We start from the raw sequence: 22,604 nt of genomic DNA, 5'->3' as shown, positions 1-22,604 counted from the left end.
CAGCACTTTGGGAGGCTGAGGCAGGAGGACTGCGTGAGGCCTGGCGTTCAAGACCAGCCTGCGAAACAAAGCAAGACCTAGTTTCTTTTCTTTTCTTTTTTTTTTTTGAGACAGAATTTTGCTCTTGCTGCCCAGGCTGAAGTGCAATAGCGCAATCTCGGCTCACCGCAACCTTTGCCTCCCAGGTTCAAGCAATTCTCCTGCCTCAATCTCCTGAGTAGCTGGGATTACAGGCATGCACCACCACACCTGACTAATTTTGTATTTTTAGTAGAGACAGGTTTCTCCAAGTTGGTCAGGCTGGTTGCGACTCCCAACCTCAGGTGATCCGCCAGCCTCTGCCTCCCAAAGTGCTAGGATTACAGGCATAAGCCACTGCACCCAGCCGCAAGACTTAGTTTCTAATAAAAATTTAAAAAAACAAAAAAATTAGTTGGGTATGGTGGCGCCTGCCTGTGGTCCCAGCTACTCAGGAGGCTGAGGCAGGAGGATCACTTGAGCCCAGAAGTCGAGGCTGCAATGAGCTGTGTTCACAGCACTGTACTCCAGCCTAGGCAACAGAGTGAGACTGTCTCAAAAAAAAATAAATAAATGAATCAATCTCCACTCTGGCCATAGTGGAATAAGTGGGATCAGGCTTACCCTCCGGCTGTTATCAACTAGAAAACTGGGCAAAATGTATGAAACAAGTGTTTTCAGATGTTGAGCAAGAGGCAACACAGTTTGCTCCCTAAGAAGGGAAACAAACCAAGTAACCCTTACCCTGCTCTGGCTATCAGCCAGGAGACCCTTTCCAGACCACAGTACAGGGTAAGAGGTGACACAGAGCACGGCAGTCTTGCTGAGTTAAACAGACAGGAAACGAGTTCAGGGAAGTGGAAGCAGCTAGAACTTGCCAGGCAGAGAATCAGAGAGGAAATTACACAGAAAAAAAGCCTTCAGAATGCTGCACAGGGTTCCTCTAGGGTCTGTGTTAATACATTCACACACACACAGGGTAATACTCTGTGAAGCCGAGCAAAGGTTGCATGAGTGATAACAATCTCCGGAGCTCTCAGAGGCCTGGGAAACATTCAAGTTCTGATCAGCCAGACAAGGGAACCCCTGCTGAGCACCTAGAGCTCTCAGCAGACACTCCAGAAAGGTTACAGTAACTGTCTGGCTAAACAGCCTTAGAGCAGTGGTTCTCAACAGGTGGCAATTTTACACACTCGAGACCAAGGAAGACGTGGCAGTCTGGAGACATTTTTAGTTGGCAAGAATGGTGGGAGGAGGGGAGTGCTACTGACATCCACTGGGAAGAGGCCAGGGACACTGCTAAACATCCTACAATGCAAAGGACAGGGTCCACAACAAAGAATTATCAAAATGTCACATAGTTGGAGAATGCCAAAACGTCACAGCACTACTGTTGAGAAGGCCTGACTTAAAGCTACTCTAACCCCACTCCAAAGAAAGCTTAAACAAGCCCTGAAAGGATCAATCTGAACTGCAAGTAACCCAACTGCATGCCAAAGTTTAAAAAGCAAAACCAACAAAGTCTAGCACTCAACAATGGGGAATTCCAAATAGCCACAGCATCCAAACAAAAATGATTAGACATGTGAAGAAGGAAAATGTGACCCAGAATAAGGATAAAAATGAGTCAAGAGAACAAACCCAGAAAAAACAAAGATGGTGGGAACAGAAGATAAGGATGTTCAAAAAGCTAAAATAAATGTGCTTATAGAAAACTATGAACATGAGAAAAATGGAAGTTATGAAAAAGAATCAAGTGGAACTTTCAGAGATTAAAAAATACAATATCAAAAATGAGGCCAGGCACAGCGGCCCACGCCTGTAATCCTAGGAACTTTGGGATGCTGAGGTGGGAGAATCGCTTGAGCCCAGGAGTTTGAGACCAGCCTAAGCAACAAACTGAGATCCCATCTCTACAAAAAAAAATTTTTTTTAAGTTAGCCAGGCATGGTGGCATGAGCCTGTGGTCCCAGCTACACAGGAGGCTGAAGCAGGAGGACTGCTTGAGCCCAGGAGGTCAAAGCTGCAATGAGCCATGCTCACACCCCTGCACTCCAGCCTGGGGGACAGGTCAAGACCCTGTCTCAAAAAAAAAAAAAAAGAACAACAAAGAAAGAGAAATGAAAAGTTTACTAAATATACTTTACAGCGTATTAGATGCTGCAAGAGAAAAGATCAGTGAATCTAAAGACCTATCCAAGAAATCCCTGTCCATCAACAGGTAGAGGGATAAACAAGTTATGGTACATCTATCTAATAGAGTGCTGCTCAGTAACACTAAAGAACGGACCCCCAAGACATGAACAGTGTGGAAGAGTCTTACCAGCATCACGCTATAAAAAAGAGAGCACACACACAGAAGAGTCCACACTTCTTTGATTCCACTTCCTTGAAATCCTAGACAGGCAAATCTAATCTATAATGAAGAAGTCTATGAGTGGGTGCCTAGGACCAGGATATGGGGGGACTGATAGAAAGGGTTATGAGGAATCTCTTTGGGCATGATGGAGATGTTCTATTATCTTGATTATGGTGATGGTGGTTACAAGTGTGTTTATATTTGTCAAAACTCATCAAACTAATGAAAATGGATATTCATTTAATGTAAATCATACTTCAATAACGTTGATTGTAAATGGAATGATTTGAGCACTCTATTGTATATTTTAAAAATAAAAAAGATAGGCCGGGCGCGGTGGCTCACACCTGTAATCCCAGCACTTTCGGAGGCCGAGGCAGGCTGGTCACCTGAGGTCAGGAGTTCGGGACTAGCCTGGCCAACACGGTGAAACCCCGTCTCCACTAAAAATACAAAAATTAGCCAGGCATGGTGGTGCACGCCTGTAATCCCAGCTACTCGTGAGGCTGAAGCAGGAGAATCGCTTGAACATGGGAGGCAGAGGTTGCAGTGAGCTGAGATCCTGCCATTGCACTCCAGCCTGGGCAACAGAGTGAGACTCTGTCTCAAATAAATAAATAAATAAGATAGTACCCACTTCTTTTGTGCATGTTTCAGATTCTCCATTAAAAAAAAAATTGTTAAATGGGAGAATAATGTTGACCTTAGGTAGAAGCTTCAATTCAGAATGATACTGCATTCTCCAAAACCGTGGTGAAAAAGCCAAGTGCAGTAGTGCACACCTGTAGTCCCAGGTACTTGGGTGGCTGAGATGGGAGGATCACTTTAGCATAAGAGTTTGAGTCCAGCCTGGGCAACATAGTAAGACCCTATCTCCACAAAAAATTAGAAAAAACCCATGGTGTTATCCATAACTTCACCACAGTTTTTCCTTTGCAAATCTTTCAACTATGTTCTCTAAGTGTCAGTGGCATGTGAAATTTTCAAAGACTGAAACAAAGTTCTAGACTATAAAAAATATTCCGGAGGCCAGGCATGGTGGCTCACGCTTATAATCCTAGCACTTTGGGAGGCTGAGGCAGGCGGATCACCTGAGGTCAGGGGTTCAAGACCAGCCTGGCCAACATGGTGAAACCCCGTCTCTGCTAAAAATACAAAAAGCAGCCAGGTGTGGTGGCAGGCACCTGTAATCACCGCTACTTGGGAGGCTGAGGCAGGAGAATCACTTGTACCCGGGAGGTGGAGGATGCAGTGAGCCAAGATCGCACCACTGCAATGCAGCCTGGGTGACACAGTGAGATTCCGTCTCAAAAAAAAAAAATGTGTGTGTGTGTGTGTGTGTGTGTGTACATATACATATTCTGGAAACCTTAAGAGACAATGCTATACAGGAAAATCGTTCATGTTGTATGCAGAGGCAGAATGTCAGAACTACTCTCGCCATTCTCCTGCCTCAGCCTCTCCAGTAGCTGGGACTACAGGTGCCCACCACCATGCCTGGCTAATTTTTTGTATTTTTAGTAGAGATAGAGTTTCACCGTGTTAGCCAGGATGGGTGAACCCAGGAGGCAGAGCTTGCAGTGAGGCAAGATAGCGCCACTGCACTCCAGCCTGGGCGACAGAGTGAGACTCTCTCTCAAAAAAATAAATAAAAGAACTAAGTACTTTCTGCCTGATGAAACTCAGAGTTGAGCTTTGAGCAGTGGCAGTATCGTAGCCAATGAGGTTTATCCAAGGCGTGATTATTGGTAGTTGAAACTCAAGAGTTGAGCCCCATAAGAATTCCAATTTGCTTAAAGCAAATGTAGGTTTTGTTTGTGTCTCCATTGCTGGACCTGACTAGCTCTAGTCTACTACTTGTTGACTAGTTTTAACTAGCAGGAAAATAAACATCAAGAGAAACCAAGTCCTTATTGTCAGAGCTCCACACAGAGAGGCCCCATTTCTATGCTATGACCTGGATTTGTTCCAGGTAACTGGAATAACCCTTTTCCTCTCTCACACAAGAGCAAGCAAAGCTTTCAACACAGGGTGTGTAAATCTCACCTGGACCTATAGTCACCTCGGTGGAATGCTTGTTGATAACCTTAATCTTATCACTAAAGCCATTTTTCTCCACAATCTTCACAGCAGCATCAGCCATAGGCTTGAAAACCTAGAAAATAGAGCCGAAACCCAAGGAAAAATGAGCAATAAATTAAACAGTAGTCTGACCTTTAAGGTGAGCAAGCTATTCCTTGATTCTGGTCCTAAGATATGTAACTTAAATACTTTATTCTCCAAATGTGCATCATGAAAAAGGGCTGAGATCCATTTGGCTTTAACTTGTGATTAGGGACTCTCATTCCGTGCCAGGCACAGCGGGGATGCCGGGGATCCTGAGGAGGCTGCACTACTTAGTAAGAGCAGTAGGTGTCAGTACCACACAAGAGGACGCCAAAAAGCCAGGAAAGGGACTTGCCTCACGAACCTGGGAGGCGTGCTGTGCCCTCTAGAGGACAGCAGACTGTAGGTGTGAGTAAGCAGGTCATCCTCTGGGCTCAAAATTGTCCCAAATCCCCACTGTTGGCAGAACACAGCCTCTATTTTCTTATAGTGCAGCAGTGCCTCTTGTCCATGGGGGATACATTTTAAGACCCTTGGTGGATGCTTGAAACCTCAGACAGTACTGACCCTTATGTATACCATTTTTTTTTTTTTTGCTATACATACATACTGTTCCATGGTGGGCAGCTCTATGCAAACCTACCCCAACAGGCCACGGGAGCTGAGAGGCTGAGGAAAGACTGGCAAATCCAGCTTCTCAGAAAGACACACTTTATAGAGACATACAAACAGAAGCCTTGTCTCGGGCAGTGAGAAACTGGGCCCCCACACTGTTATGGCTCAGACGCAGGGCTTACATACCACAGGGAATTTGACGAAGGGCAGGATTTACGGTAAGTATGTATTTATGATAACATCAAAGTTGTTCTGACCTGAGGGCAGGATTTACATCAAAGTGCATGAGAGCGGAAATTTTAGAGGCATTCCTGAAGCTGGGGTTGGTCAGAAGTCAGCATGGAGGATTAGCATTCACAGTGGAGCTGCTTCAGCCTCCAAGCTTACCTATGACCAGGTTTAATTTATAAATTAGGCACAATAATAAATATAAATAATAATTTATAAATTAACAATAACTGAAAATAGAACAATTATGTAATAATACTCAGAATGGTACACAACTTACAACTTATAAATAATTTCTGGAATTTTCCATTTAATTTTTCTTTTTTTGAGAAGGGTCTCACTCTATTGTCCAGGCTGGAGTCCAGTGGCATGATCACTGCAGCTTCCACCTCCCAGGCTCAAGCAATTTCCCACCTCAACCTCCCAAGTAGCTGGGACTACAGGCGTAGACCACCATGCCCAGCTACTTTTTGTAGAGGCGGGGTTTTGCCATGTTGCCCAGGCTGGTCTCCAACTCTGGGACTCAAGGTTTCCACCTGTCTCAGCCACCCAAAGTGCTGGGATTACAGGCGTGAGCCACCGCACCTGGCTCCGTTTAGTATTTTTGGACCTCAGTTGACCACAGGTAACTGAAATCACGAAAAGTGAAACCATAGATAAGGGGAAACTACTGCTTTGGAGGCCCTCCCTTACCTTCCCAGTCTTCCTCCCCCATTCCCCCAACAACCAACACTCCAGCCACAATGATCTCATGATCACTGAGCCTTCCCTGTCCTAGCCCCACCTGCCAAATCAAACCCCACTTCCCAGGGCAGCATGAATCCCCCATCCAGAAGTCTTCCCTGAACTCTTCGAGTTTCCCTGAACATAAATAAGCACCTCCAACTCTTTGTTTTCAACTTATCCAGTCTAGATTCCACAGCCCCAAGAGCTCTAGCATGTAAAACAGACAGACTCACGTGTGGCCCTACACACGAAGTGGAAACAACAAAATGATACCGAGACTGTTCCTGATAAGATTTTCCTTTTTTCTAAATCCTTTTCTGTATTTCCCACATTTTCTACCATGAATACTATATTTTTTACTATAATCAAGGGACAAATGCTGTATCCTTTCGTAAAGAGTACTTATGTGAGCAGCTCCAGTTGTGCAATTGATTAGCGCGCAGTACTTACATGGAATACACACACATGTTCTCCTAGAAAAATCTTCATCATCTATTTCAAATTATTTCTAGGATTTGCCTTGATGTTTTTAGATGTGGTTTGAGGGCCTTAAACCCTAGTTCTCACCAATCACTTTGCCTCCACCCTGACAATATCCAAAGCCAGTGTCGTCCCTCACCCCTGCTGCCTTCTGACTCATCAATCACCTCTCCCTGAACCTGCAAGCTGGTACCTTCACACCTCCTTCTCCTCAGCCCATCAAGAAGCTCAAGATCTCACCCAAAACACTACCAGGAGTGGACACTGAAGATGACTTCCCGACATCCATTCTGTGTCCTCCTCTCCCCTGAAATCAGGTGAGGGTGCAGCGTGGGGAACTGACCTTTGCAGCGGTGCACTTGTCTGAGCTAAGAGTAACTGAATCCCTCTTGCCAGAGATAAGAAATGAGATTTAACCTCATTCTAGCCGATGGTACCCAAGGAGAGGTTTGCTATAATAGAAATTCCTGGGAAAGTTATTCTTACTTTTAAAAAAGAGAAACAAGGCAGGGCGCAGTGATTCACACCTGTAATCCCAACACTTTGGGAGGCTGAGGTGGGGGGATCACTTGAGATCAGGAATTCAAGACCAGCCTGGCCAACATGGCGAAACCCTATCTCTACTAAAAATATAAAAATTAGCCAGGTGCAGTGGTACACACCTGTAATCCCAGCTATTTGGGAGGCTGAGAAAAAAGAATTGCTTGAACCCAGGAGGCGGAGGTTGCGGTGAATAGAGATCACGCCACAAAACAGATAGCAAAAAACTACTCTACCTTAAACCACGGTGATTTTGAGGCTTTGTTATTTCCAACTCAATCACTACATGAACCCAATTTTGTAGGGAAAGTATTTATATACACGTTCCCTGCCTGCCCCCAAAACTTGGAAGAATATACACCAAAATGTTAACAGTACTTAACTTTGGGTCAACATACTATTTTTATTTGGTATTTACCAAATTTCCTATAATAATATGCATTATTTGTTTTATGAGAAAAATAACATGTTTAATTTTTAATTTTGTTTGGTTTTTAATTTTTCTTGCTCTGTGGGCTCAAGCTGTTTAATGTTTTATTAAAGAAATGACAAATTGGTAAACATAAGAGAGCTGGCTCCGTAGGGACATTTAAGGTAGTGGTTCTCAACCTTGCCGCACATTCCCAAGTCCCAAGGCTCAGGCCTCACCCCAGAAAAGTTAAATCAAAATCTGTTAGGGGTGGGGACTAGGCATAAGGTTTTTTTGTTTTGTTTTGTTTTGTTTTGAGATGGAGTCTCACTCTGTCACCCAGGCTGGAGTGCAGTGGCGCAATCTCGGCTCACTGTAACCTCTGCCTCCTGGGTTCAAGCGATTCTCTTGCCTCAGCCTCCTGAGTAGCTGGGATTACAGGCGCGCATCACCACACCCGGCTAATTTTTGTATTTTTGGTAAAGATGGAGTTTCACCATGTTGGTCAGGCTGGTCTTGAACTCCTGACCTCATGATCCATGCCTCGGCCTCCCAAAGTGCTGGGATTACAGGGGTGAGACACTGTGCCCAGCCTTTGTTTTGTTTTGATTTTTTTGAGATAAAGTCTCACTCTGTCACCCAGGCTGGAGTGTGGTGGTGTGGGGGCATGTATTTAAATGCTTTCCCCTACAAAACTGAGTTCATATACTGATTAGTTGGAAACAACAAAGTCCCACAATAACTGGCTTAAACAAGGTAGAAGTAATTTTTTGCTTTCTTACATGAAGTCCAAATCATGGCTCACTGCAGCCTTGACTTTCCGGGCTCAAGAGATCTTCCCATCTCAGCCTCAAGAATAGCTGGAACACAGGCACATGCCACCATGCCCAGCTAATATTTAAAAGTTTTTCTGTAGAGATGGGATCTCACTATGTTGCCCAGGCTGGTCTCAAACTCCTGGGCTCAAGCAATTGTCTTGCCTCACCCTCCCGAAGTGCTGGGATTACAGGCGTGAGCCACTGTGCCCAGCCTGTAAGTATTTTCTAAAGCTCCTAGTGATTCTGATGTGCAGCCTAGGCTGACAGAGGAGAAAATTAGCTCCTGGAGGAAGGAACTGTGTCTGACTCATCTCTGTATGCTCAGAGCCTGGCTCTGTGCTTGGCACAGAGTGAGCACTCCATGAATGTTTGTGAAGGAACAGACGGGGAAAGTGCAAGAGCATAGGGGATTTCCCATGCAAGATGCAGGACACACACCTGAAGGGAATGGCTTACCTCGATGGCATAGCAGAAGTCGGCACCTGCTGTGACCGCCATCATTGACAAGAGTCCCGTGCCAGTGCCAATGTCGAGAACCAAGGCCTTCTGTCCTCTGTCCTTCACCCTGCTCACGGCAACCCGGATACCTTGGTAGTATTTTACATTCTAAGGAAGACATGGCCGTCACTTACTACCAGTTATTATAAGTAAGTGGAAAGGTGCTTTGCAAAGTTCTAGAGTCACAGCTGGCAGTGGCAGTGCAAGTCAGGGCCCTATAGCCTTTCTGGCCCCTGGCAGAAGAGCTCTGGCTGAGCTGGGCAGGTCTTGTGAGTCAGCCCCTTGCCCTTTATTAAGCGACTGTCCCTGCTCCACACTCACTCTTCTATCCTCTACTAAGTGATGCCAGAGCCCTGCAAACCATGTTCTCCTTTTTCCAACTGTTAGGTACAGCCAAAAGGGGGACCAAGAGGGCGACTGGAAGGTAGGAGGACAGAGCAGGCTTGCTCCTTTCTGCATGCTGCTGTTCTCATCAGGGTCCTCTCGGTAGGGGCAGTTGATCGCAGACTCCAACTTTTCCCAATGATCCCATAACCAGCTCCTTGGGCCCCTCAGAGCTGCAGCCGTACTTGGACAGTGGTCCACAGGATCTCTCCTCAATGCTTGTGGCTTCTGGAAATCCTAATCTTCTCGTTTAGTTTCTCAGCCCTAGGCAAGGTAACTGCTCCCTGAAATCTCTACTGCTAGGTTACTCAGCGTTCCCATTTGCTTTCTAGCCCTCCCACAGCTGGGTAGCCAGCTCCTTGTGTTAAAGCCGCTCTGCTGCAATATGTATGGCTTGTTTTCCTTTACCGACTCTAACTCAGAGAGCTTCACTAAAACGTATTTTCCCCATCAGAAAATAACTTCTTTGCATCTTGAAGATTTTTACTTCTGTCTTTAGTAAACACATACATCTTTCATCTATAACGGTCTGACTCAATAGGCACAGTGACCCTTCTGTTGAAAATAACTAAAGATGATGGAAAAAATATGTGCAAATCTTTTAAATAGACTGATGACCTGCCAAGTTAGTAAGAAATATTAAGAGGCTATTAAAATTTAAGGTAATTTGTTAAATAACATTAGACAGCTAATACAGAACTGGCATCAAAAGGGTGATATCCTCTGACCACAATGCAAAACAAGTCAAAAATCTTAATATCAGAAACACAACTGAAGAAAAAAAATTTTTCATACATTAAGAAACACACTTCTAAACTGATAGGCAAAAGACTAAATCAGACTGGAATTAGAAAATATCTAGAACTGAATATTCTTTAGAATTACCAGGCCGGGTGCAGTGACTCACGTCTATAATCCCAGCACTTTGGGAGGCTGAGGCGGGTGGATCACTTGAGGTCAGGAGTTGGAGACCAACCTGGCCAACATGGTGAAACCCCATCTCTACTAAAGATACAAAAAATTAGCCGGGCATGGTGGCGCATGCCTGTAACCCCAGCTACTTGGGAGGCTAAGGCAGGAGAATCACTTGAACTCGGGAGGTGGAGGTTGCAGTGAGCTAAGATCACACCACTGCACTAAAGCCTGGCAACAGAGGGAGACTCATTCTTGTTAAAAAAAAAAAAAAAAAGAAAAAAGAAAAAAAAGAAATGACGTTGCCTCTGAGGTAAAGCACAAAAATGTTTAGTCTGGGTGAAATAATTTTTCACAGAAATATAGAACTATTTCATTGTCAAAGTAAGTGCATTTATGTCTTAGATACAATCAGTATGACCGTTTATGTTATGTGTTTTTACCACAATTTTTTTTTTTTGAGACGGAGTCTCCCTGTCGCCCAGGCTGGAGTGCAGTGGTGCGATCTCGGCTCACTGCAAGCTCCGCCTCCCAGATTCACGCCATTCTCCCGCATCAGCCTCCTGAGTAGCTGGGATTACAGGCCCTGCCCGCCACCACGCTCGGCTTTTTTTTGTATTTTTAGTAGAGACGGGGTTTCACCATGTTAGCCAGGATGGTCTCGATCTCCTGACCTCGTGATCTGCCTGCCTCGGCTTCCCAAAGTGCTGGGATTACAGGCATGAGCCACCGTGCCTGGCCTTGTTTTATTTATTTTTTAAGTTAAAAAAAATTGATGAACAGCGTCCTCAATTGTAAACCAGGGATGGCACAGCCTTCACTTTAACGATGCCATTAAATTAGCTGTCACTTTTTAATGACCCAGTTTTGAAGATACTACAGTGAATCTGGAACCCTTTTTGAAGGCAATGTGGCAGTGTCTATCAAGAATCACACCTATGTTCATAACCCTAGATTAGAACAAAGATATACACATGGTAAACAAGCACACGATGGCCGGGCGCAGTGGCTCATGCCCATAATCCCAGCACTTTGGGAGACCAAGGCGGGTGGATCACTTGACCTCAGGGGATCAAGACCAGCCTGGGCAATACAGCAAAACTCTGTCTCTACGAAACATACAAAAATTAGCCAGGCATGGTGGCATGCCTGTAGTCCCAGCTACTGGGAAGGCTGAGGTTGGGGGATCGCTTAAGCCCGAGAAGTCGAGGCTGCAGTGCAGCCGAGATCACACCACTGCACTGGGCAACAGAGACCCAGTCTCAAAAAAATAAAATTAAAATTAAAAATGGAAATTAAAACTATAGTGAAGGCCAGGCGTCATGGCACGCACCTGTAATCCCAAGTTATAATCTCAATACTAGGTATAATAGTATAATAATAGTATTATCCCAATACTAGGTATAATCCCAACACTTAGGCAGGTTGAGGCAGGAGAATCGCTTGAACTCGGGAGACTGAGGCTGCAGTGAGCCGAGATCTCGCCCCTGTACTCTAGCCTGAGTGACAGAGCGAGATTCTGTCTCAAAAAAAAAAAAAAAAAGGTTGAACTCAGAAGCCTAGAGAATGGTACCTGCTAAGGGAGAGGATCTGATGTTTCAGTCAGACAGGATGAATAAGTTGTGGAGATCTGCTGTACGGCATTGTGAGCTATAGTTAATAATGTACACTTAAAAATTACTAAGCGAGTAGATCTTAAATGTTCTCACCACACACAAAAAAGTATGAGGTGGTAGATTTGTTAATTAGCTTGATTCAATCATTTTACACCATACACATATATTCATCACATTGTATTACCATAAACATAGACCATTTTTATTTGTCAGTTCTATCTTGATAAAGCTGGGAGATTAAACAACAAAAATACAGCCAGAAGTAGGACCCAGCCTCCCAACTGATTTCCTGACTTCTACACCATACGCCTCTCAGTATCATTTAACATCATGACCCCCAGGGATTTTTAACCTTCTTGTAATCCAAGACTTCAAAACACCCCACATCAAGATAATAGTTTCCTTTTACACTTACTCTGTCTTTGTCATGTAGCATATCTGCATAAGATGACCTAAAAAACAAAAAAGTCAGTAACCTTTGCATGATACACATCAACACACAAGAGTATTCACATAAACACATTGCTAAACAGAACAAACGTGTCATCTATTTTAAACTATTTTTTGGTTGTCTTTTATCTTTATTTATTTTTTTGAGACAGGGTCTCACCCTATCCACCCAGGCTGGAGTACAGTGGTGCGATCTCAGCTCACTGCAACCTCTGCCTCCCAAGTTCAAGTGATTCTCATGCCTCAGCCTCCCAGGTAGCTGGGATTACAGGTGCTCAGCACCATGCCTGGCTAATTTTTGTATTTACATTAGAGATGGGGTTTCACTATGTTGGCCAGGCTGTTCTCGAACTCCTGACCTCAACTGATCTGCCCACCTTGGCCTCCTAAAGTGCTGGGATTACAGGTGTGAGCTACTGCGCCTGGCCTATTTTTTTGTTTATTTTTAGAAACAGGGTCTCGCTATGTCACCCAGGCTGTAGTGCAGTGGCTATGAACAGCCTCAATCATTGGGCACTGCAGCCTTGAACTCCTTAGCTCAAGAGATCCTCTTGCCTCAGCAGAACTACAAGCATCCGTCGCTGCACCTGGCCACTTTATTTTAATAGAGTTTCAAGCTGTTATTCTTTAGTGCTGCAGAAAAAAGTCTCAGAGAAAGATGTTCTCAGACCTAAAAATGCTCCAGTAGTTAGCTGCTGGGAACAGGCCCCCAAATCTGGCCAAAAACAGGCCCCAAACCTGGTCATAAACAAATCTCTGCAGCACTGTGACATGCTCGTTGACGGCTATGATGCCCACACTGAAGGTCGTGGGTTTACCGGAATGAGGGCAAGGAATACCTGGCCCACCCAGGGCGGCTTTCGCTTAAGGCGTTCCTGAACCACAAACAATAGCATGAGTGATCTGTGCCTTAAGGACATGTTCCTGCTGCAAATAACTAGCCAGAGCCCATCCCTTTGTTTCCCGTTTTAATCTATAATCTATAGGAACAATGCTTATCACTGGCTTGCTGTCAATAAATATGTAGGTAAAGTTCTGTTCGTGGCTGTCAGCTCTGAAGGCTGTCAGCCCCCCAATTCCCACTCTGCACTCTATATTTCTGTGTGTGTGTCTTTAATTCCTCTAGCGCCACTGGGTTAGGGTCTCCACGACCGAGCTGGTCTCGGCAGTTAGCCCTGTCACAGTAATTCCACAGCCACTAGCATCTTGATCTTGCTATACGCTACACATTTTCCTCCTCAGGAAAAACTCAGACTCAATCTGCCTAATACTTGACCTAACCTTGCCTACATCTGTGCCTGGGGATAACCACTGATGCAGTATTAGGGAGAGCAGCCGGGGAAAGAGAAGCACTCACATACACCCACTGTATATGTGACAGGTACCCCACTGGGCACGTTCACTTAACATCATCAGGGAAAACTAAAGAGTTCACCAATACCGTAGTAAAGGGAGGAGAATCACTTCTCCATATTTCCTACTGCAGTAATTCACACACTGAAAACCCTCAGGCGGGGTCGGGATGAGCACCCAGAACTAGGCAGGCCCTCCCACGCTTTCTGGGAATTCAAGGGGACAGCTAAGGAGCTCACATTAAAACAGAGGCCCTCCAGCCTTGGGTCAACACTAGAATCACTAGAAAGCTTACTTGAAATGCAGAGTCCCAGAACACACACACACACACACACACACTCTCTCTCTCTCTCTCTCACTCTTATTGAGAAGGCTGGGCTAATGTGCTCCAGGCAATTGTGCCACAGGTGGTCCACATTCCACACTTTGAAGAGCGGTGCACTGAAAGAAGGGGGTTCTTTTTTTTTTTTTTTTTTAATGGCACATCAAGGTTTTATATCTGAAGCCAGCTATGGATGCTTAGCTGAAATGTAGTCCTTTCTACCTCTGCTCACTATTTAAAAGGCATCTCACTCACCACCTTCCTGGCCTCTTCACACTTACTGCCCACCACTCCACTGACATCACTCTCGGTAACCACCACCAGCTCACTCCTGCAGCTGATGTCAGTCATCAGTATCTGGGACTTCCCAGTGCCTCTGACCTTGCTAGACACTCCCTCTTTCTTCCTTTCCATGCTGGCTATCTCCCTTGCCCTTCTTTTGCCTCCTCAGCTATTCCGGGATTCCTTCTTCAGCCCTCTACCTTTCACATTCCACACCCCCTTGAGAGACTGCAACCTCTCCCAGTTTCAGTTCCAACAACTACAAATTCTGTCTCCAGACCCAAAATTCTATCTGCCATTGGCATCTCTATGTGGATGTCCAAACCTAAACGCCCAATCTCCATCGTGTTCCCCTCCCCACACCACCCATTCCTCCCTTGCAGGCCCCATCCACTTTGTCATTCTAACCAGAAGTCTTGGTGCTTCTTGAATCTTCTCTCTCCCTCCATCATATCCAGTGAGTTACCAAACTCAAGTTCCCCCGAGCTGTCTCTGGGACTATGCAGCTCTGGGACTACAATATCCCCAAATGCTCTCCTCTCCACACCGCTCTCAGTGAGTGTTCCAAAATGCAATCCAATCCTCTTTCTCTCCTGTTTAATATATCACTCAGAAAATAATGTCCAGGCCTGACACAGTGGCTCACACCTGTAATCCCAGCACTTTGGGAGGCAGAGGCAGGTGGATCACCTGAGGTCAGGAGTTCAAGACCAGCCTGGCCAACAGGTGAAACCAAGTCTCTACTAAAAACACAAATATTAGCCAGGTGTGGTGGCAGGTGCCTGTAATCCCAGCTACCTAAGAGGCTGAGGCAAGAGAATCGCTTGAACCTGGGAGGCAGAGATTGCAGTGAGCCGAGACTGCGCCACTGCACTCCAGCCAAGGCAACAGAGTAAGACTCCATCTGAACAATAAAACAAGAAAATAATGTCCAAAATGTTTAGAAATATTTTCAGACCTGGGCAGGTGCAGTGGCTCACGCCTGTAATCCCAGCACTTTGGGAGGCCGAGGCGGGCGGATCACAAGGTCAGGAGATCAAGATCATCCTGGCTAACACGGTGAAACCCCGTCTCTATTAAAAATACAAAAAATTAGCCGGGCGTGGCGGCGGGCACCTGTAGTCCCAGCTACTCAAGAGGCTGAGGCAGGAGAATGGCTTGAACCCAGGAGGCGGAGCTTGCAGTGAGCAGAGATCGTGCCACTGCACTCTAGCCTGGGAAACAGAGCGAGACTCTGTCTCAAAAAAAAAAAAAAAGAAAAGAAAGTAAATATTTTAAGCCCTAATTCTGCACCAGATACTGTATTACATTTAATCATCAAACAATTCTAAGATAATTGTATTATACTGTGAGATAATGTATTACTATATTGAAGTATATATTATTTTATATTAAGGCTCAGAGAAGTAACTTGGCCAAGAGAGTAAAGAAGTGGCAAAGCTTGGACTTAAACTCATGTTCCTCTTCCTGCATTTTGCTACCACCCTTTACAAAATGACCCCACCTATGCTTTCGGCAGCCTCTCTTACCATAGTACTTTTGTACCACACTCCAGCTGCACTAAACTGCTAGCTGCTCCCCAAAATAGCCCATCTGTGTGTGTGTGTTTTTTTTCTTTTTTTTTTTTTTTTGAGACAGAGTTTAGCTCTTGTTGCCCAGGCTGGAATGCAATGGCGCGATCTTGGCTCATGGCAACCTCCGCCTCCCAGGTTCAAGTGATTCTCCTGCCTCAGCCTCCCGAGCAGCTGGGATTACAGGCATGCGCCACCACACCTGGCTAATTTTGTATTTTTAGTAGAGACAGGGTTTCTCCATGTTGGTCAGGCTGGTCTCGAACTCCCGACCTCAGGTGATCCGCCCGCCTTGGTCTCCCAAAGTGCTGGGATTACAGGCATGAGCCACTGTGCCCAGCCTGTTTTTGGTCTTTTTTTGTTTGTTTGTGAGACAGTGTTTTACTATGTTGAACTCGTGGGCATAAGCAATCCTCCTGCCTTGGCCTCCCAAGTAGCTGGGACTACAGGTGTAGGCCACTGCACCCAGCCACAAACTGGCTCATCTGAAAGCTTACCTGTAATCCCTGCTGCTCAAACTTCACCTTCTCTTCCTTTAGAACTGAGAAATTATTCAAACATTACCTCCCACCCCAAGTCCAGCTGGTTCTTGCTGCTTCCATGACCTCTTGTGCCTTTATCTCACTGTGCTGTAATTTTTTTTTTTTTTTTTTTTTGAGACAGAGTCTCACTCTGTTACCCAGGCTGGAGTGCAGTGGCACAACCTTGGCTCATTGCAACCTCCACCTCCCGAGTTCAAGTGATTTTCCTGCCTCAGCCTCCCGAGTACCTGGGATTACAGGCGCCCACCACCACTCCCAGCTAATTTTTTTTTATAGAGACGGGGTTTCACCGTGTTGGCCAGGCTGGTCTCGAACTCCTGACCCTCAAGTGATCAGCCGCCACCACCCCCTCCACCGCCCGCCCGCCCTTTGCCTCCCAAAGTGCTGGGATTACGGGCATGAGCCACCGTGCCTGGCTTTTGCGCTGTAATTTTGTATGTGCCTGTCTCTTCCACAAAACTGCATGGTCCTTGAAGATGAGAACAGGATCTTCTTCATCTGGTATCCACAGCCTTAGCACAATGCTGGCACACTGAATACACTTAATGATTGCTACATAACAACTCACATACTTTTTTTTTGAGACAGAGTTTTGCTCTTGTTGCCCAGGCTGGAGTGCAACGGCTCAATCTCGGCTCAACACAACCTCTGCCTCCCAGGCTCAAGTGATTCTCCTGCCTCAGCCTCTCAAGTAAGCTGGGATTACAGGCATGAGCCACCATGCCCAGCTAATTTTGTATTTTTAGTAGAAACGGGGTTTCTCCATGTTGGTCAGGCTGGTCTCGAACTCCTGACCTCAGGTGATCTGGCCACCTCGGCCTCCCAAAGTGCTAGGATTAGAGGCGTGAGCCACTGCGCCTGGCCAACAACTCACATACTTTTAAATATTTCTTCTAAGGGAAAAAAAAAACCATTTTCATTTTTTTCATTCAAAAGAATTTAACCATATGATGAACATGTCACCATTTCAGTAAGGGAAGTAAATGATTCAACTTCATCAACACTACTGAGGCTTGGGTTTTCTTTGCTCCGTTAAACAGATGCTGAGGCTCTGCTAAGGCTGCTACATAATGTCTGACTCTCCAAACAGGCATGATTTTGCCTAACTGCTACATATACCTACCTGGCTGAGCAGACCTGCTCAGGACCAACACCAGCCCTCATCATAAGCACTGGGTGACAGCCTAGCCCACGCTCAGACTGGAGCCCAAGGCATCTGCTTTGAGATCAAGTGCCCCACCCAGCTGCAGCCTGCTGTAAACCAACCCAGTACCTTGCAATCTCCTGGTGGTAATCATAGTGTTCATCCTCCTCCAGCCACTCCACAGACCCCGTGGTCGGATTGGCCCGACTGCAGAAGATCTTCATGGTGCCCACTAGCTCCCCAGTTTTAGCACAGAAAAGCAGCCTTGCCAGTTGAGTTCCTGTGGACAAGTCTGACTGTCAGAAATCTATTAACATCAGAAGGAAACAGGAGGTATATAAACAAACGAACAGAAAAAAAATCTATTAACAGCACAATGCCCCAAAATGTGGAGGGGGGAAGGGGAGACAAAAGCGGGGAAAAAAATCAAGAAACTGACAAAAATGTCAAAGCCATTGATAGTATTTGTTAATCGATATTGTAAATGTTTCCAGCAGGAGTTACTTGGTTTTATATTCAGCATATAACATTAAAAAACGGCAACAGATTCATACAGATGTCTGGAAACTTCAGCAGGCTTCGGTGCTTCCAAAAGGTTCAAATGAGCCTCACAGGTTCATCTAGGTGCAGCCCTCAAGGCTAGGAGAAGAAGAGATGGGGTGCTGTTAAAGAAGTGCCACCAATACTGCCTTCGTATACCGAACCCTTAGCTTAAGGAAAAATATGAAGATAGAGCAAGTCAAACCAGGAAAACTTTCATCTAAACAATAAATTACAGTCACACATAAACCTAAAAATGGATAATCCCAGGAATATAATGATAAGCAAAAACAGCAAATCACACAACACATGCAATACGATTCCATTTCTATGAAATTTATAGCTATGCAAAATGGAGTGATACGTTCTTCAGGGATCACACTAAAAAGCATAGCAAGGAATCAGGATAGTTCACTTCTAAAAGAGAAGGGAAAGAGATGGGATCAAGGAGGGGTACGCAGTGGACTTCAAAAGTATTGTTCTTTTTCTTAAATTGGGTGGTGGGAACATAAATGTTCACGATATTAGCATTCTTTTTCTTTTTATTTTTTTTAAAAAGATGGCGTCTCGTTATGTTGCCCAGGCTGGACTCAAACTCCTGGGCTCAAGCATTCTTCCTGCCTCAGCCTCTCCAGTAGTTGGGACTACAAGTGAGTGCCCCACACCCAGCTAATACTAGCATTCCTTATGCTTCATTATTTTTTATAGTGATTACTTCTTATCTATTCAAATTTTAATTTTAAAAGCAATTTTTAAAAACCCTCCATCATCTAAAAAAATTTTGCTTCAAACAAGTAAAATGTCACCAGATTCACGTCTTATATGGCCTGTCTCCCCAAAGAGCTCTATTTCCGGGAGGGAGAGAAACACCACCGCTCAAAGTCTAAAGGCACTCCTCAGCAGGTGTGGGCTCTCCCAATACCCATCCCTCTTACCATGCAGAAAGCAATAGGTGTTCTACACTGCCCTTCCTTTCTTGTTAAACATTGGTGCATCTTCAGGAAAACTTAGAAAGAACGCCTACTCCACATATCCCTAAACATTCCTATGGCATTTTATTGGCCAGAGTTTTTTTTCTTTTGAAGTTATCTAGAGTAAGTAAACATGGAATTCTTACACAAATAGATGAGAAACAGGCTGGGCACGGTGGCTCACACCTGTAATCCCAGCACTTTGGGAGGCCAAGGCAGGCGGATCACCTGAGGTCAGGAGTTCAAGACCAGCCTTGCCAACATGGCGAAACCCCCGTCTCTACTAAAAATACAAAAATTAGCCAGGCATGGTGGCGCACGTCTGTATTCCCAGCTACTCGGGAGGCTGAGGCAGGAGAATCACTTGAATCCAGGAGGCGGAGGTTGCAGTGAGCTGAGACCGCACCACTGCACTCCAGCCTGGGCAACAGAGTAAGACTCCGTCACCAAAACAAACAAACAAAAAGCAAATAGATTAGAAACAATCTTCCCTGAACAAACTCAGGCTGGCAGTCAGGTTCAAAGTAGACAATTTGTCCAGGTAAAACTCTACTTCTAAAATCTCAGCATACCTATCCCCTAGTCTTATGATTTTCAAACTTTCTGATAACCCCAGTAAGAAATATACTTTACAATGAGACTCAATACACGTACCTGCATGTATGCATACAACTAAATGTTCCACAAAACAATACTGACGTCCTACGAACAAGGCCCTCTGATATGCTCTATTTCATTTTTATTGTTTTTAAGAGATGGGATCTCCCTGCTGTCCAGGTTGGATCACAGTGGCTATTCACAGGCATGATCATTACACTCTACAGCCTTAAACTCCTGGACTCAAGCGATCCTCCTACGTCAGCCTCCCAAGTAGCTAGACTACCGGCATGCACCACGGCACCCAGCTGCACTTTTACTTGCTGGTCAGGACCCATCAATGGGTTGCAACCAGCATTTTAACAACATTGCTATAATCCACTTTATCTCATGTACTAACATTTATTTTACAGACAGAATATCTAGAACTGTCAGAATCTGTAATGTGCATTAGAAAACTGTGTCCAACAAATGCTGGAGTGGAGAAAGAAATGGCCATATCTGACTGAATGTTCAGGGAAGGCTTAAAAGGTGGATTCAGCTGAGGCAAGAGGAGAAGGAGGGGGTTGTGGAGGGAGAAGGCATTTCATCCAATTAGAAAGGCTTAGACAATCATGCACATTATATCAATCAGTTTAGTGAAGTAAAACTGGACCAGGTGTCAAACATATCAATAGGATCCATATGGTAGAGTCCTGAAATACTAATCCTGTGGTCCATGTGGAATCAATTCTGAAGTCACTTCAAGGTTAAGAGTCATCGTTTTGTAGTTCATAAGCGTGATGACTGGGTGTTCATGTGCCTGTGTCAGACGTGCCTCCCTCAAACCTTTACTACATTGGCACGTTACCCATTTGAACTGGAGGGAAAAAAAAAACTTATAGTGAAGAACTTTAATCCATAGGATTCCTTTCTTGTCTGTGATGTTGCTGAGTCTAAAACCAGGACCACAGTGTCTTTTCAAAACCTGGAACAGCCCAGGCGCGGTGACTCACGCCTATAATCCCAGCACTTTGGGAGACCAAAGCAGGTGGATCACCTGAGGTCAGGAGTTCAAGACCAGCCTGGCCAACATGGCGAAACCCCGTCTCTACTAAAAATACAAAAAATTAGCCAGCATGGTGGCAGGTGCCTGTAATCTCTGCTACTTGGGAGGCTGAGGCAGGAGAATTGCTTGAACCTGGGAGGCAGAGGTTGCAGTGAGCCAAGATCGCGCCACTGCACTCCAGCCTGGGCAACAGAGCAAGACTGTATCTCAAACAAACAAACCTGGAACTATGTCTTGTGTTAACAATTTTATGAAGGCATGAACCTCTTCTGGTGGGCACTACACACCTTCTCTGGCTAAATGCCCTCATCTATTATTATTTGTTCTCTCCCAGAAGCAGTCTACACTACAGATTCAGGAGATATTCTCTGAACCCCTCCTCATTCTCCAAGAGTTGTAAATTCGCATGGCCATTTACAAGGAGGAAATAGAAACCACCATGCCAAGCCCTAATTGTATTACCCGTCAGACTGCAGAGCAGATGGTCCACTACATTCATTCAAAATGTATTTGCTAGGCGGTGGTGGCTCACACCTGTGATCCCAGCACTTTGAGGGGCCGAGACGCAAGGATATGGAGTCTGGGAGTTCCAGACCAGCCTGCGCAACATAGTGAGACCCCGTTCTCTACAAAAAATTTTAAAAAAAATTAGCCGGGCGCGGTGGCCTGTGCCTGTAGTCCCAGTTACTCCCAGCTACTCGGGAGGCTGAGGTAGGGGAATCACTTGAGCCCGGGAGGCGGAGGTTGCAGTGAGCAGAGATGGCGCCACTGAACTCCAGCCTGGGTGACAGAGTGAGACCCTGTCTTAAAAAAAAAAAAAAAAATATATATATATATATAAATATACATATATTAAAATTAAAAATTACCCGAGTGTAGTGGCGCGTGCCTGTAGTCCCAGCTACTCGGTAGACCGAGGTGAGGATCGCTTGAGCCCAGGAGGTCAAGGCTGCAGTGCGCCTTGATCACACCACTGCACTCAGCCTAGGCAGCAGAGTGAGATTCTGTCTCGAAAAAATAAAATAACAAAATTTATTAAATACCTTCTATGTGCCAGGCACTATATTAGGGACTGGAGCCACCACCACAAGCTAGAGAAGACCCTTGCCCTCCAAGAGCTTAGACTCTAATGAGAGCGTAATACAAATTACAGACTACATGAATGCAAGAAATACACAGAGCGTTGTAGAAAGAGAAAACCAAGGTTACAGAAGGACTCTGAGGAAACTAGCATTTGAGATCTACAAGACAGACCGGGATAAAAGTTGGGGAAGAGTTTTTACAGGTCAGGAATCCTTACCCCAACTTTCCCAAGAAAAGGCCCTAAGGTAGAAAGAACTAGGTTGCATAAGCAAAATGTGCCAAAAGCCTGAGCGACCACTTTTGCAGAAGCCCCCCGCTCCTCATCTCCTATCACATCTTCTGCTCAATCAAGCTGGGCCTTGTCGACTTCGGAAAGGCGTTTGGATTTTGTTCTAAAAGCACTGGGAGCCACTCAAGAGTTTTAAGCAGAAGCATATCTACACTAGGCTTACGCTTTTACAGGACCACTCTGGCTGGCGTGTAGTGAATACACGACTCTCCAATTACTCAGAACAGTGAGTAGCAAAGACAACAGGTCTGGCAATCAGAGAACTCGTGGCCCAGTTAGGGGTGCGATGGTTGGAGCTACTGCGGTCTCTGTGGCTGAGGGGAGGCGCCAGGCACGAGTACTGCGACAGAGCCCCGCGAGTGGCAGGCACCCGGCTGCACTGCAGAGCCGGGGCCAGCCTAGAACCCCGCTCTCCTGCAGGCCAGGGTGTCCCGAGCTGCCCCACGCGGAGGAGTCCAAGTAGGCCCACGCTAGGCTCCTCTGCCGAAACCCTGGTGCCAAGGACACCATGCTGGCTGCACACCGAACCCCAAAACGACCCCACCTTCCCAGCATACCCAGCGCCTCACCCGCCGCGGGAAACCCTCCGCTCGCCTCCGCTGCTACCACTTTTACCGCGGCCAGCACGCGGGGCGGGACCTCGCAGCGTCGAGGAGCGTGCTGGGGGGCGGGTCCTAAAGCAGAACTGGAAAGCTATCCCATC

General features: G+C 45.6%; 1 protein-coding gene and 2 non-coding genes across 52 annotated transcripts in view; 2 read left to right on the top strand and 1 right to left on the bottom strand.

The window, feature by feature from the left end:
• PRMT7 (protein arginine methyltransferase 7) overlaps positions 1-22,604 on the bottom strand; it is a 49,897-nt gene extending 27,293 nt beyond the window's left edge. For 13 of the 50 annotated variants that reach the window (XR_008621472.1, XM_055100380.2, XM_055100363.2 and 10 more), the window contains exons 1-7: positions 22,471-22,604; positions 21,399-21,533; positions 17,928-18,012; positions 17,503-17,653; positions 12,125-12,161; positions 8,756-8,905; positions 4,424-4,532 (exon numbers count right to left, since the gene is read on the bottom strand). Coding sequence is in view for 49 of the 50 variants with exons in the window: in XM_055100380.2 (XP_054956355.1) it covers positions 4,424-4,532; positions 8,756-8,905; positions 12,125-12,161; positions 17,503-17,597 (391 nt within the window). In the remaining variant the exon portion in view is untranslated. Of the gene's footprint in view, positions 1-4,423; positions 4,533-8,755; positions 8,906-12,124; positions 12,162-17,502; positions 17,654-17,927; positions 18,013-21,398; positions 21,534-22,458 lie in introns of all 50 variants that reach the window. The other 37 variants (XM_055100381.2, XM_055100365.2, XM_055100360.2 and 34 more) reach the window with 13 other exon arrangements.
• Positions 4,069-4,211, top strand: LOC112437495 (U4 spliceosomal RNA). The gene has a single exon (XR_003026093.1). It is a non-coding gene; the product is annotated as a U4 spliceosomal RNA (small nuclear RNA).
• On the top strand, positions 20,240-20,341 carry LOC112437477 (small nucleolar RNA U13). The gene has a single exon (XR_003026079.1). It is a non-coding gene; the product is annotated as a small nucleolar RNA U13 (small nucleolar RNA).

This window comes from Pan paniscus, chromosome 18 (assembly GCF_029289425.2).
Source record: "Pan paniscus chromosome 18, NHGRI_mPanPan1-v2.0_pri, whole genome shotgun sequence".
Lineage (NCBI taxonomy): Eukaryota > Metazoa > Chordata > Mammalia > Primates > Hominidae > Pan > Pan paniscus.
The sequence above is the reverse complement of the archived record's forward strand: the minus strand, read 5'-3'. Positions and strand labels throughout refer to the sequence as shown.